This window comes from Malaclemys terrapin, chromosome 1 (assembly GCF_027887155.1).
Source record: "Malaclemys terrapin pileata isolate rMalTer1 chromosome 1, rMalTer1.hap1, whole genome shotgun sequence".
Taxonomy (NCBI): domain Eukaryota; kingdom Metazoa; phylum Chordata; order Testudines; family Emydidae; genus Malaclemys; species Malaclemys terrapin.
In genome coordinates, this window is record NC_071505.1 from 5599429 (window position 1) to 5615651 (window position 16223).

At 41.5% G+C, this 16223-nt stretch overlaps 1 protein-coding gene across 2 annotated transcripts in view; it reads right to left on the minus strand.

Moving 5' to 3' along the window:
- Positions 1 to 478: 478 nt before the first annotated feature.
- Positions 479 to 16223, minus strand: part of UBE2H (ubiquitin conjugating enzyme E2 H) — a 67569-nt gene continuing 51824 nt past the window's right edge. The window contains exons 6-8 of one of the 2 annotated variants that reach the window (XR_008443333.1): positions 12256 to 12384; positions 3387 to 4724; positions 479 to 2487 (exon numbers count right to left, since the gene is read on the minus strand). Coding sequence is in view for 1 of the 2 variants with exons in the window: in XM_054014701.1 (XP_053870676.1) it covers positions 4600 to 4724; positions 12256 to 12384 (254 nt within the window). In the remaining variant the exon portion in view is untranslated. Of the gene's footprint in view, positions 4725 to 12255; positions 12385 to 16223 lie in introns of both variants that reach the window. The other variant, XM_054014701.1, reaches the window with a different exon arrangement.

Sequence of the window (16223 nt, forward strand, 5' to 3'; positions counted from 1 at the left end):
ACATTACCAACACATTTAGGGCATAATTCGAATTTACAGTTTTGGCTGAAACACCCTTTACTAAAATCTGCCAGAGCACTTTGTGGAGAACGTGGCAAATAGTGCCATCTAGTGTTGGCCAGAGGCAAGTTTCACAAACCTTATCTGCAAATGGGCCTACAACCAAAGAAACCCATTTATACTAGTTTAATTAGGTTCTTTTACTGCACCCATCACAATGGTACAGTACAGCTATTTCTAACAAACTGCCTGACTTATAATAACCTAGTTACATCAGACACTCTGCATATGCAATGGGATGTTTTTCCACCAGAGCATCTCCTATAGAAAACACCTGGACTGGTTTTGAAGGCAGAATCTTGGGCCGTCTGGTTAACAGCTGCTGTTGAATCTCAGGGGCTGGAGGTTTAAAAGACGGGAGGCACTGGAGATGCTGCCTATGACAGCGAGACCTTACTGATCAAGTACCAGTCAAGTGTCAAGGTATATACATCTTTTATTTAAAAAAGTTTACAGTTCTTTAATTATACACAACTATTTGAGAGGTTATATTCTTAGAGAAGAGGCATTTGTCATGGTGACAAGCATGCCCACTACATCATCACAATGCAAGAAAAAAGGGGAAAAAGAAAAGAAAAGAAAAAAGCTTAGACTCAAATGAAGGGAAAACACCCTTTATCTCTTCAAGTATCACACAACAGGTATCAAATACAGTCAGTAAAATAATGGCCATTTCTCATGCTGCACACGCTCTTGCTAAAGTGCCAGGGGAATTCAGATGAGCAAAAAGAAGCAAAAAGAAAAACAAACCAACAGCCCTGCCCTCTCCTCAATGCCCCCTGCGTGGTGTGGTACAGATCTGACATCAAAGGTGCAGGGTGGGGGTGGAGGGTGTCCTTGCATACCGGAGAGCTATCACTTACATCAGAATGCCCTGTGATTAGTCTTGCTGGGAGGGGGAAAAAAAAGCCAGGGCAACCCAACTGCAGCACAGGTTACAGCATTTCTCATCCCTTATGGGGAAAAATGGGACTCCAGCTCCCTGGTTTGTGTGCACTGCAGGTGGATAATGTGGGGGTGGTGATCAAACATGGATAAGGGAGATTACAGAAGTGACAATGTAGGTAGTATTCCCATAAACCTAAGTGGCCAATTTGAACGTCAAAGGTAACAGAAATTGCATTTAACTTCCATTTCCCCCCCTCTGACCGAGGGTTTACACATTACCAGTTAATTTACAAAGCATTATTCCACTCAGTTCATATCGAGATGCCACTCCCTTAAGATTAGCTTCGCCAAGACTCCCCTCCTTAATTTTTTAAGTCTAAAATTGTCATGATGGAAAGTCAAATGAACCAAGAAAATACACTTGGAAACCTCAAGGAGAGTTGAAAACACGCCTGATGAAATTCAAGATTAACCTAGTTGGCAATGTAGGTAGCTTCTGCGGATCTGGGGCAGCTTTGATATTTCTCAATTTGTACAGGTCACACAAAGCTCAAGAACAAGGTGACAAGCTATCAGACGTGAAGCCAAAGAGCCTACTTCCATAACAACGAGAACAGGTTACTAACAAGCTTTCATATTCAGGGATTCATTGAGAGCACGAATCTACATACAGTGGATCAATCGTAGTCATGTTGGAGTAGGCTTGTTAATTTCCACCTGGCTGATGCTTTGAGATTCAGTCATCTGAACGGGGAAGAGAATGGCAGTGGGTCTTTCAGAAAAAGAACATTAGCATTTCAAAAGAAACTGGAACTGAAAAAAATCTAGGCATCCTGCTTCAAAACGATTCCACTTTTCTCTTCCAGACTAGGGGTGTGTCGTTTATTTACAGACGGTTCTTGTTTGAGATGGGGAGGGAGATGAAAGATGGGAGAAAGGGCAGAATGAGGCAAAAAGCAGTTGTTCCAGTCTAGAAAGAAGGGAAATCCATTAGAATTTATTCCCTACAAGAGTTTTACACTAGGCCATATTCCTTTGAACTGCAGGTGTTTTGACACTTTACTGTAGGCTTCCTTTCCTGCTGTAATCACTACAGGGGAGAATGATCAAACATGAAATATACCAAGAAGATGATCTTTTTGACATGCTGCAGGCAATGCTATAGATTTCACGTGTAAAGCTCCATTAATATCCAAGGAAACATCTTGCTGGAGAAGTTCCAGATCTATACCCACAAATACCTTGCTTCGGCTGCCTGCATGCACAAAGTAACGTGCAGAGGAATCAGAACAACTTGGACAACTAACAGAAGCCAAACTGCATCTTCACAACCTAGAAAAATCAATGCGGTAAAAGGTGTGCTTACTTTTCCAGGAGTCTACCTTAGATTTGCAGCTCTAATTGTAATTCTTTTGGAAGCTTAGGACAGGACACCTTTTTATTAGAAAACTGGCTTCTTCAAATGAGAGAGATGCATGAAAGTGTTCACTGTGTTAAACCTGGTCATTGAATAGACTGGGGGAAGAGTAATACAGTTACCTGGAAAAAAAATTAGAGGTAATTAGAACACTATTTTTTATACAATATTGAAAAAATACAAATTTTTATTGTTTTGTTGTTTTTAAACTGATATCACCACCCAGCACTTAGACTACCCCTAAATAGCACCTACAGTTAAAGGTTATAGCACAAGCAAACTGCTAGTTCAGCAGGTAAGCAAGTTAAACAGTGCCAACACAGTTCTGCCCCCCCTCCCCAAAGTAATGAGAAAACAGCGTGCTAGATAAGAGTTAAAGTACACCATTACATGTTAAATAGTTAATACTACCCTTCCAACAAGCCACAAATGCTAGATAGAGAACTTCAGCACAGTAACTAACCACAGTCCTACATCACTGCTTTTTAAAAAAAAAAGAAAAGAAAAGAAAAACCTTTTGCTTCATGCCCGTAATTAACATAAAATAAGTAAACCCTTTGTAGGTTATTTTTATTCAGGAAAATCATGCTAAAGCAAAAATTGTACTTCATATAGCTTTTTCCAAAACAAAAAAAGAGGAAAAAAACTGATTGTGTTTTATGGATTAAAAAAGGATTGTATCTTTCAACCCCATTAACTCAAAACTTGGTGGCATTCCTAAAAGAAAAACATTTGTGGGACAATGAAAAAAAAGTGTTTACTCAATCCAGTCTGTCATTCAAAATTCTCTGTTCAAGAGTCACTCAGCGTGGGTTGAATTCCACATACTGTCCTGAAGGTTTCATCAAAAAAATATTAAAGTATCTGTCTGTCTATCCAAACCTCTCAGAAAACCCTAAGAATACAGCAAGTAACATTCAGATTTAAAATCCATCTTAGTTAGGATTTCAAATGCACAATTATCCAAATTCAAGTATCACTGGCAACCCAGGTAGGCGTTTACTGTATTAGGTTCTCTTACCATTAAATAAAAATAATAAACTTAATATGTTGAAATACACCAGAAGAAATCAAATTTTTCGTTCAGAAGAATTCTTGAAAATATTTTTCGCTTGTTTCCCCAATTTATGGTTTTTATTTTTATTAATCTCAAATATTCTTAGAGCATTTTTCTTTGTTAAACTTTAGTTTGGTCTGTTGTACACACAAGCAGATGGCTACCAAGCTGCTGCAGAAGGGAAAACAGAAAAACAAAAATGGGAAAGAGAATGTGCCAACGGATTCATGGACTATGGCCAATGGGCCAATCTTCATGGGTCTGAAGCTCTCAGCAAGGCTAGTCCATCTGGTCAGAGAACCCTCTTTTAGGAGATGGAGACAGTTTGCAAGGTGTTTGATCATACTTCAAGCAAGAAGGAAAGCTTGAAGCTATTACAGGGTAGCAGTTTCAAAACTATGACAAAGAGTTTGCCTTTGTATGTGCGCCAGGTAAATTAAAGCACTGTTCATATAGCATTGTGTTTTTTCCCCCCGAAAAAAGGGAACAGCTAATAATCCAGACCAAGAAAATGAGTAAAGTCCAGATGAAGGCTTTCCAAAGTCCCAAAAGCAAATAGATGAGTGGTTGTAGGTCCCTACAGTTCAGAGGGTGGGCAGAAGTCCAATATAAAAGTGTACTTAAAATCCAAGTCATTTTTTTTAAGCTTCGATGCTCTGAATAACTCCGTGCACTTTTTAAATGCAACTCCACATAAACTATGATAGCGAGTTTGACCTGAAGGAGCACTTTTTATTTCAACGTCTGATCTAAAAATGTTCTTACATTATCCCCTAGACTTTTTACTTTGAGAAAGCTCTGTTCCATCTTATCATCCAAGGTGGTAGCTGTGGAACCACTGATAAAAAGGAAATCTCTAAGTCCCTACCTATCAGAGCAGCTGTTTGAGTTGACAGTTCAGTAGCACACAAGTTGACTTGGCCAAATGGAATTATGAATGCATGCATTCGGGCTGCATATTGCTACCAAAATGGAATGTGGGAATATGCTATATACCTTGGGTTTGAGAAATGACCAAGAAATCAAGATCTAAAGGGTGATATATATATCAATGCTATTATTCATAAAAACCTTGTTTAGTAATAAAAAAAATTGCTTTGTTTAAATATGAATATTATAGTCTGCTTCTCATGGTTAGGAAATAATAGTCTCTCTGAAAAGCAGGTTGCTTCTTCTACTACAATTCCATATCCTGGGCCTCATCTTCCGAGAAGTCAGACATGGAGCTCTCTGATGAGCTGTCCCCGGTACCTTCTTCCTGTTCTTTTAGTGCTTCTTCTGTTGCATATTTCTGAATGTATTCTGTATGCGAGGAAAGAAAAGGGTATAATCAGCATATGTTCAACTCCCACAGCCATTTATAAAAATGGGTTGGTACTGAGCATGGCTGAAGCCGGTGGGATAGTGCCATATATGGACAATAAAACAATGATTATATAAATTAACATAGGGATTGCCATATCGGTTTAGACCAAAGGTCAATCTCATCTGACCACAGCCATATTAGAGGCATCAAAGGGAGGTTCGAGACCCTTGGATAATGCATGAAGTCCTGAGGCATACATGTTGATAAACACACACATTGTTAGGATACTGAACACTAGACTTGGAGTTAGAAACAGCCAGTGCCCTTTACTTCTGCACATACACCGGTTTAAAAAGCCTCATGTTCAGAGCCCAAGATATGAAACCCGAGATAAGAGCTGGCCCACAATGCCGTTAGGGGCACAACAGGTTAGGCTGTGAAAATTCACGGTCACAGTGAATCCAGGTCTCCTGGAAAAGAAGAAAAATCTGGGATATTCTACAAGGGCTATACTTGGTCATCGGGCAGGAAGGCTGAGAGCTACTGTACTGGTCTGTCCTGCTGCCCTATAATACAGTATCTTGAATACTTCGTTTTCATATTATGTATCAGCAATCGCTGTTAGTACCACAGTGTGGCTGTGCCATTGTGAATGGGATGCAATGCAGTGCGCGCAGTACCAAGGGGAAAGGAGAATCGGAGACCCTCTCAAGATACAACCCACATTATGGAAAAGTTTTGAACACTGCTTTATGGAATTAGAGACTGATGATACTGGCGTAACTTCCAGAGAAGGAAAGAGATGAGAGGAGATGAAGGTTGGAGAAAAAGCTGGAATACAGATTTTACTGCTTTTAACCTAATGCAAACCTGTGTTCCCTAGAATAAAACCACAACAGCCCACCTCTCTATCCCCCAAGAGACAGGCCTTGCACTATGCTTTAGTATCAGACAAGGGCAGTCATAGTAGCAGAGAAAAAATTCTAGAGGGTGCTCCCCAGGAACTCCCAGCTATCAATTTCCAGACATTTAATTCTAGGAGCTCTAAACACAAGCACCCCAGCCAATCTCAGCTACTGCAGTGGTTCCTAGAAAGAGAGGAGGTTTCAAAGCCAAGACCCAAACCATGCAGGGCTCTAGCTAGATCAACACCTTGAATTACAACCAAAAGCAATTAAGGAGCCAGCACAGGTCACAAAACTGGTTTAATAGGATTCTGGAAGGCAAATGCATTTTGTGCAAGCTGTGGCGTGTGCCATTTTCCATGCAGAATGCACAATAGTAATCCAGTTTAGGAGCAGGATTATTGAGACTATGTCCAGAGTTGAGGGTCACAATCATCTTACTACATGTGCCTACGGAGGAGGCTCTTGGCTGACACTACCTGACCTTCCAAGAGCAGCCATATCCCGAATTTGCAAACCTCCTGAAAAAGGGTGTACATGCGGGGATCATTCCTCCAACCCAGTATCTTTGGGTAAATCTTCACTGCACAGAAAAACCCGTGGCACTGAGTCTCAGGCAGCAAGGCTAAAAATAGCAGCGTAGATGTTCCCGCTTGGGCTGGAGCCTGAGATAAGGGGGTAGGGTCCTGGAACCCAGCCTCCCACCTGAGCATGACTGCCTACATGGCTATTTTTAGCCCTACAGCCTGACCCCACAAGCCCGAGTCAATTAACTCATGCTCCGAGACCTGGTGTTGTGGGTTTTTCTTTGCAGTATTAACAGACTGTATGTCTTGTCTGGATTGAACTTCAGCCAGCTTGCTCTCAAATCCTGTTCTCAACTAGGCACTGGGAAAACATGCCACACCATCTAGGTGAACAGGTCATGTAAACTGAGCTATCCGAGTCTGGTACATCCCTCTAGCTTGGGACCGGGGTACATGAGCAGGGTGAGGTGAGCATTTCTTACGCTGTACCTGCTCCGTGCTTAGATTTCAGTTGCTAATCTGGCAGTTTTCACAGGATGGACATGAGCAGAAGGCAAGACGCCTTGCTTCTAAAGCCCCAAACCAGATTTTTTTTTAAAGCAGCAGCCATTCCTTTATGCTTAATGATGTCTAGCTCCCACAATAGGAGGTGTTAATGAATTCCAATTTGTATCACGAAATCCCAGCCTAAAGGACTTGGAAGTGTTGCTCTTTTCCTTAACTCAGGGTAGGTCTACACTTTGCTTACCGCCAGAGCAATCGATCTTCTGGGATCGATTTATCGCGTCTTGTCTAGACGCGATAAATCGATCCCTGAAGTGCTTGCCGTCGACGCCGCTACTCCAGCTTGGCGAGAGGAGTACGCGGCGTCGACGGGGGAGCCTGCCTGCCACGTCTGGACCCGCGGTAAGTTCCAACTAAGGTACTTCGAATTCAGCTACGTTATTCACGTAGCTGAATTTGCGTACCTTAGTTCAAAGTCGGGGGTTAGTGTGGACCAGGCCTCACAGTTTCATGGGGCAGAAAGGAGGGAGGATCAGTCTTGCACACTGTATTTTCCCTTCCACTGGCCTAAAACACTGCTAATTGGCCATCCTTTGTTTCATGTCATGCCAAGCGACAGATGTTCTTATGAAACTGTGGGAGGTCACTTGTAATGCGAGATGCCAGACATACATGACCATAGAAACTTGCATTTGAAAAGCTAGTTTTGTTTAAGTAACATCAATAATCTACTTGCATCTTTCAGTTCAGTAAAAGAGAATGTTAAGCTGGATGTTAAATCTTTGGCAACATCTTTCTTCCCACTGCCTCCAAATTTCTGCGGTGCTTATTTCTAGCATGACGTACAACTACCCACAGTACATTGGAATCTTCAAATAGTTAATTGTCTATACAGGCACCAGCTGGCTAAGTTGCAAGAAGCCAAGGTTTCTGGAATTGAGGCTATGGAATTAGGCCACTAGATGCTTTAATACCTGCTACAAGATTAGACTCTGAAGTGCTGTTGAACTACAGGGACCCTCTGCATTTAAAGTACTTGAGCCAAATGGCTAAAAGGGGCTTTCAAACTCCTATGGAGGCACATGCTGATTTCTAACGACAAGCAGCTTCTCTCTAATGGTTTAATTTGCAATGTTCACCTGTGAGAGGTGGCTGAAGTTTGTGTCATGAGAACTTGCACAAACAGCTCAATAACGATCGCTCTGTAAACACTAGGAAGTGTAGAACATTTGCAGTGATGCTGCATGCAGCGTGAAGACATTCAGACGGTGAGGCTCCCTACCCTTCTGGAAACCATAGCATGAATACAATAACGGTGATAAAGGAAAGTGCCCTGGTCCTGTGCAACTGGATCTTGTATACTAACAAAAAATGATCTGCTCAAAGGCAGCATTTAACTTCTTGGGTGCCCGTTTTGGGGTCTGTCTTGCTTATCAATTGATCTTCCAATAAAAAAATATTGGCCCAGATAAACCTCTCACACACACCTTTCACACCCCAGCAACAGGATCCTACCCTTCCTTTTCTCCAGAAATTTCAGATCACACCCAACACCTCAGATAGTCTTGTGAACACCTCTTCCCATTCGCAACCTCACAATATCCCTGAGTTCACTACCACTCCTGCTTATGTGGGAGACTAATACTAGGAAAGCAGCTAGCTGTCATCCTGACATTTAGCAGGTAAGAACAAGGACAGGAGCCATGTGACCACCCGCCACTTCACTAACTCTCAGAAAGTGCTCCAAAGACCCAAGGCCCACAGCTTATAAAGCACAGAGGCAACTTTAGCTCAAATAGATACTTACCACCCATCAACACATCTAAACCCTTGACACTTGTTTGCTAGGCCAGACTAGAAAACTGGGGAGAGGCTGCCTAGCCATCAGCAAGATGGCCATTCATTTTAACCTCTGGAAATTCCTGACTTCCAGGGAACTTTCATGTCTAAACAATTAACCCTCTTTTTGGGTTAAACTCATGTTACACTGGAGGATCTAGTCATTTTTCAATCCATTAAGGAAAGATGACACTGAAGTGTACATTCTGCTGGCCCTGTAGATACCACAGGAAGTATATTTTCAAGTGTCTAGCATAAAGGTTTGAAATCAAGATTTCATACCAAGAAAGAACCAACATTGCTTCAAATATTTTAGCCCCAAAGGAATGCAAAACAGCTCTATCAGTATTTAACCATTTACTAAAATTATGCACCAATAAAGTGCCAGCCCTGATTTTTTTTTTTTTAGGCACAAATGGGAGTTAAGCACTCAAATCCCACTGACCTTCAATAGAAGTTGATTGCTTAACTGGCACTTTGTGTCTTTGGAAAAAAATACCCTCCCCCTCCCCCCAATTTCCTCTCTTCTAGGATGGAAAGACTAAAAAGGTTCTCTTACCTCTATGGCCATTAACAAGTTTTATATCTGAAGAGTGAAAAGCTGTACTAGTGTTAAACAAAAATCTTTCCAGCTGTGTACACAACAGTCGCACCAATGGACAACTATAGGTTCCATTATGAATCTTTATTTAAGGGTTTTGCTCTTCATAAGGATTGTGGCAGGCTGAGAACTTTGTACCAGGTGTCAGTCCTAGGAGCAATCCCCAACACACACATCAAGCAGATATTTTATGCTTTCATAACTAAAAAATGAGGAGGTAAAGGGAAGAGGAGATAAATTATGTATTCACAGTACTTAATTTTCCAGAGCAAAGAAGTTGCTAGAATCCATTGCATCAATTCCAGCATGTCCAAGACCTTTTTTTAAATATTACCGTTACAAAGAGGGATTTCACAGAATGGCAGTGTTCAGTTCTATCTTATGGTTGTCATGCAAAACTGGTAAGAAGCTAGAGTATTCAAAGTGGACGCATGACTCTTATGCATACGCTATGTAAGATGAATTGATTACAAAGTTTGGAAGGCATAGTAAATCACAGAATGTAGGACTGGAAGGGACCTCCATAGGTCATCTAGTCCAGTCCACTGCACTGAGGCAGGACTAAGTATTATCTACACCACCCCTGAAAGGTATTTGTCTAACCTGTTATTAAAAACTTCCATTGATGGAGATTCCACAACCTTCCTAAGTAATTTGTCCCAGTGCTCAACTACCCTTACAGTGAGGAAATTTTTCCTAATGTCCAACCTAAATCTCCCTTGCTGCAATTTAAGTCCATTTCTTCTTGTCCTGTCCTCAGTGGTTAAACTTAAACAATTTATCACCCTCCTTTTTATAACCTTTTACATACTTGAAGACTGTTATGTTCCCCTTCAGTCTTCTCTCCAGATGAAACAAACCCCTTGCCCCTCCCCCCCAATCTTTCCTTGTAGACCTTTAAACGGAGTTTTTCAGAGTGGTAGCCGTGTTAGTCTGTATCAGCAAAATACTCTTCTCTGGACTTTCTCCAATTTGTGCACATCTTTCTCAAAGTGAGGTGCACAGAACAGGACACAATAGTCCCACTGAGGCCTTATCAGAGCTGAGTAGAATAGAGGAATTACTTCTCATGTTTTGCTTACAACTCTCCTGCTAATACACCCCAGAATGAGGTTTCCCTTTTTGTGACAGTATTTTCTTGACTCATATTTAGTTTGTTATCCACTATAACCCCGAGATCCTTTTCCACAGTACTCCTTCCTAGGCAATCATTTCCCATTTTGTATTTGTGAAATTGATTATTTCTTCCTAAGTGGAGTACTTTGCATTTGTCCTTATTGAATTCATCCTATTTATTTCAGACCGTATCTCCAGTTTGTCAAGATCATTTTGAATTCTAATCCTGTCCTCCAAAACTCTTGCAATCTCTCACACCTTGGTACCATCTGCAAACTTTATAAGTATGTCATTATCCAAATCATGTATGAAGATATTGAATAGAACTGGACCCAAGACAGATCCCTGCAGGACCCCACTCGATATGCCCTTCCAGCTTGATTGTGAGCTGCTGATAACTACTCTTTGAGTATGGTTTTCCAACCAGTTGTAGACCCATCTTGGTTCATCTCTAGTTTCTTCCTGAGAAGGTCATGTGGGACAGGATCAAAAGCCTTGCTGAAGTGGAGATATATCACATCTATTATTTTCACCCTATCCACAAGGCTTGTTATTATCTCAAAGAAGGAGATTAGGTTTGACTGGTTTGGCACAATTTGTTCTTGACATTTGTCACCTTATTTTTTTTTTAGGTGCTTACAAATTGATTGTTTGATTATTTACTCCATTATCTTTCCAGGTATTGAAATTAAGTTGACTGGTTTATAATTCCCTGGGTTGCCCATATTCCACTTTTTATAGATAGGTACTCTATTTGCCCTTTTCCAGTCCTCTGCGATCGCTTCAGACAGTTCCTTAAGTATTCTAGGATGTATTTCATCAGGCCCTGCCAATTTGAGGACATCTAACTTGTCTAAGTAATTCTTAACTTGTTCTTTTCCTATTTTAACCTCAGATACTACCCCATTTATACTGATGTTCATTATGTTAGTCGTCCAATCATTGCTAATTTTTTTGGTGAAAAACAAACAAAAGTCATTTATTTCAGCCGTTGCTAAATTTGCTCTCGTTTCCTCCTCGTTGAGTAATAGGTCTTCCCTGTCTGTGTGCTTCATGGTTTATGCCAATCTCTAACTATTAGAGACCCGGATGAGACCTATATGGGGTCAGATTATCCAACATCTTTCTACTGAAGGGTTCCTATACCTCCTCTGAGGTATCTGGCACTTATCCAGCATGACAATTCCTACATTATTTTAAGAGACGCCAGACAGGCACATGTATGCACATGCATGCGCAAACACACAGAAAATGGGGTGAGCTAATGGCATGACTGGTGCACAACTTTGAATAGCCGTATTTTTTTGTTGACTTTTAAATAAAATACCCCAGGGAAAAAACAGCCGGAAAAATCTGTGCTACTTTAGCTACAAAAATATTACTAACTTCTCCAAACGTCTGAAGTTTTGCTTTTAAAGTTGGGGACCTTGGGAAACCGCCTTTAACTTAGTTCCTTTCTGTTTCTAACTTAGGCCTTGGCTACACTTACCAGGTAGTTCGACGGCTGGAAATCGAAGTTCTGGGTTCGACTTATCGCGTCTAGTCTGGACGCGATAAGTCGAACCCGGAAGTGCTCGCCGTCGACTGCGGTACTCCAGCTCGGCGAGAGGAGTACCGCGGAGTCGACGGGGGAGCCTGCCTGCCGCGTGTGGACCAAGGTAAGTTCGAACTAAGGTACTTCGACTTCAGCTACGTTATTCACGTAGCTGAAGTTGCGTACCTTAGTTCGAATTGGGGGGGGTAGTGTAGACCAAGCCTTATAATAGTTTGCCAAGACATTCCCCACATCCAAGCTAAGCAGAACCATTCCCAACACTGTATTCTACAGACCAGCTTTAAATTTAAAATGATGGTGGTTCATCCACTCTTCCCAGAAGACTATCCTGCTCTAAAATTAAATACATCTATTTTAGAGCAATAGTGGTCATCAGACAAAAGGTATTTAAGATGTACAGTGAAGAGAACAAGTTTCTCCCAAACAGCAACAGATCAAAGTGATACCATTAATTTTTCAACATTCCATTGACTCCCCTACCTTTAATTTTCTGTTTGTATTCTTCCGGTCGGTGGAGATACATGGCTGCAGCGTCACCATTTAGAGGATCTATGGGGTTAGGATAGGCCAGCAACTGGGGCAGGAACGACTCAAATATATTGGTAAGATCTGCAAGATAAATTAACACAAAATCACATTGCACATCCACATCTCAGACCCACAGACAACCAAGTTAAACATCAGTGAAACTGTATTGCTGTAGTCAGATATTAAGATGGTGTAAAGCTTACGGAAGCTTAAATTAATAGACATTTTCCTGTCCTAGACTGCTCATATAATTGAGAATTTGTGTGATAGAGCTTCCACTACTTTATGCCCAAAGTATTTTACACTTCGATAGCATCTTTGATCTGAAGATTTCAAAGCACTTTACAAACACAAATAACTTCTTCAGCATCCCTATGGAGATTTGTGAAACGCTGTTACTTAAGGAAATGGAGGCAGAGGTTAAATGATACACCCAAGTCATACAGCAAGTATAGCAGGAATTAGACCCAGACCATTCTTTTATGCTTTAAACTTTGGACACTTTTCCTTCCCAATTGCCTCACACCAAAATTCCCCATGCTTCCTCTCACATTACTGTCTTTAAATAAGTCGGCTCCTAGACTTAAAATTGACACATCTCAGCATAATACAATTTCTACAGAGCTTCGACACTTGTGATAATAAAAAGAGCAACCCAACAAGTTCATTCTCCCATTTCAAAACAATTAACAGCATGCGAAGAGATTCACATTAATGCCTTACTGCCAGTTGGCATTTACCACTAATAATCCATGACAGGGAAACATGTTTCTGGTGCTGATGAGTAAGTGTGAACACACGAAACCATGCTCCACACCCCACCTCCAAAAGAGACATATGCACCATACTTCAAAGATGCGGGTGTGAAGCAACGGACTGTGCTATTCTTTCTTGGATGTTTCAGGCAGGTACCAGAAGGGCTGTATTCTCCCACACACATGGAAGAGTAAGCCCTCAGTGTGGGGTTAGGAGGGTGATTTTGCAAAGTTTAACTTCAGCAGTTAAAGACTAACAGGTGCATGTAGAATTTTTTTTTTTTTTTTTTAAATAAAAAGCAGGTTCACCCTTTCAATCTTTTTATTTTATTAGCATCGCCTTTTCATCTGGGTAGTACATAGGCTCCCCTCATCCTTCACCCCCTTTCTGGTGGCAAAGAAAACCTGATGGAGTAGCTGCAGCACAAAGAACGACAAAAATGTCTGCTGCTAATCAAAAGAGGGTTTTTTTTGGGGGGGGGGGGGGAGAGAGGGAAGAAGAGGGCAGGAAGAGACCCCACCCACCGTTTCTCAGCACATCAGATCCTGATGGAGACAGCACTAGGATCAGATCTGTACCTCTCAGGCCTTTATTAAATAGGCCAAGATTAAACATATCCTGCACCTGGATCTGACCCCTATTGATTTACATTGTAGGTCTACACTGCAATTAAGAACTCGCAGCTGGCCTGTGCCAGCTGACTCGGGATCATGGGGCTCTGGCTAAGGGGCTGTTTAATTGCTGTGGAGACCTTTCAAGCTCACGCTGGAGCCCAGGCTCTAGGATCCAGTGAGGTGGCAGGGTCCCAGAGCTTGGGCAGCTGAAGCCTGAATATCTACACCGCAATTAAACAGCCCGTTCAGCTCATGGGGCTCAGGCGGAGTCATCAGGCATAGGCCAGCTGCGTGCGTCTAGCTGCAGTGTAGACCTAACCCAGGAGAACTAGCACCATGTGAACTGCTAGCTCTCTGCAGACCACCTGCAAGTGCTCCTACAGAACGCACGGGAACCTCTGGCCTGGACATGGCACCGAGGAAGAGACTTATTGTCAAATCTTCCTTCCTGCATTAACACATCCTGCATATGTAGAAACTCCAGGGTATTGACTAGCTGAGTCACTTCAGCGTGAACGTGGCATAGCAGGGACGGAAATTCGGGTTTGCCTACACACAGGAGTTGCACAGTTTTAAGTAAGCCAGTGCAACATCACACCTTTAGTTAAACTAATGCAACTTTGTGGATAGACCAGCCCTTAGCTGCAAATAACTAAGCTATATAAGAGAGTCTCTAAAATGCCAGTTATTTTTTTTTTTTTTTAAACTTAAAATTTTCTATTGAACAGAAAAGCCATTGCCCTTTTCAAGGGCAGGCAGATAGAAAGGAAGGCTACAAGAAACACTCTTTAAGTACACAAATGTCTCTAGGCCAAGTTTGCCAAGGCTGGTGCATTGAGATGCCAGTTGTCACCGTCAGCTACTTGGGGGCTGAAGTGCAACAGCTTCTTGAAGTGTAGTCCTCCTCTCAAAAGGGATCACAAAAATAGCGTGGTACCAGCCAAGATGAGAATGTTTTCCAATGTAGTTCCTTCTGTCTACTCTAGCACTTAAGACATTATTAGCAACAGGTTTGTTTCTTAGGCCTTGTCTACACTACCGAGGCAAGTCGACCTAAGTTACACTACTCCAGCTATGTGAATAACGTAGCTGGAGTCGACACGGCTTACGTTGATTTACTGCGGTGTCTACACGGCGCTGCATTGACGGGAGATGCTCTCCCATCGACTTACCTTACTCTTCTCATTCCAGTGGAGTACTGGAGTCGACCAGAGAGCGCTCTGTGGTCAATTTAGCGGGTCTTCACTAGACCCGCTAAATCGACTCCCGCTGCATTGATCACAGCAGTGTGGATTCCCAGTAAGTGTAGACATGGCTTCAGTTTGTGTGGACTTATTTTATAACCCAGCTGCCATTGGGAAAATTAGAAATATTTAATGCTTCCCAGTTTAAGATTAAATGGAAAGGGGAGTTTAGTTAGTGACAGAGCAAAACAAAGCCCAAATGAAAGACAGCTCAAAATAGCCCCTTTTCCCTTTAAATGCCTGCCTTTTCCAGTTCTCTCTTTTCCAAGTCCCAACTAAACCAATGCTTCATTTTTAGTATTGCTTGGATGTGCACAGTATGGCTAAAATGAAGACATTGTTGTGCTAAGAAGGGTTTGGTGCTTTACTAGTTAAATAAAAGGAATCTACTAAACTTATGGTCTTAAATCTAGTGGATTTATTGGTAGCAATCATAAGAACTTTCCATCTAATTTCTATTGAGTCAGCTAGTCCGCACCTTCTCTACCAATACAGGATTGGTTGTTTTAAAGGTCAAATGCATAACAAAATAGTTGTATTATTTTATATAGGAAGATTTTTTTTCCAAGATTGCTTTCACCCTCCAAAATTAGATCCTTCTGTGTTTCTGCTGCAGAGAGAAATTTCTTGTGTTCCTTGAGTATATGGCTGTGTGTCTAAAACTCAAGGTGACTGATGACTTATAACTGGAGGGGCAAAAAAGGTAGGTCTAATGCAGATTATGACACCAGCAACACAATCAAAGAACAAAAAGGAGTTAAGTCTTCAGCATTCCAAAGCATCCTCCAGAAAAAATAAGGAAGTTTGGAATAAGATGAATGGCATTAAACAAGTGCATTATTTGACAAGTTGTTGGCATACCAACAGTACATCCTGATTTTGTCTGTAACGTATACTAGTTATAGATTTTTGAAAGCTTTGAGATCACCTTTACACATCATAGAAGAGCAGTAAGTACTGCAGTTGTTTTCCCTCCCTTTACAGTCCACAAAAATGCCAAAAATACAGAAGCATTCTTAGGAAACCAATTACAGAAAGGGTTCATACGACATTTTGTTCGTAAATACTGTAGAAACCCCGCTGCAACAGTTCACAGTAGCATCTCTCAAAACAGGAAGCTATTTTTGCACAGCTTACAAACCAGTATCCAGATTGCTAGTGTACAACATCAGAATAGCAAACAGAGTGAAGCAATTCTAATTTGTCAGTCAGACATGTCATCTGCAGCTGCTTTAAGACTGTTGAACAAAACTGCACATTGCTCATTTAGTACTCTGGCTACTTATCCCACTGTTGGGTTTTCTCA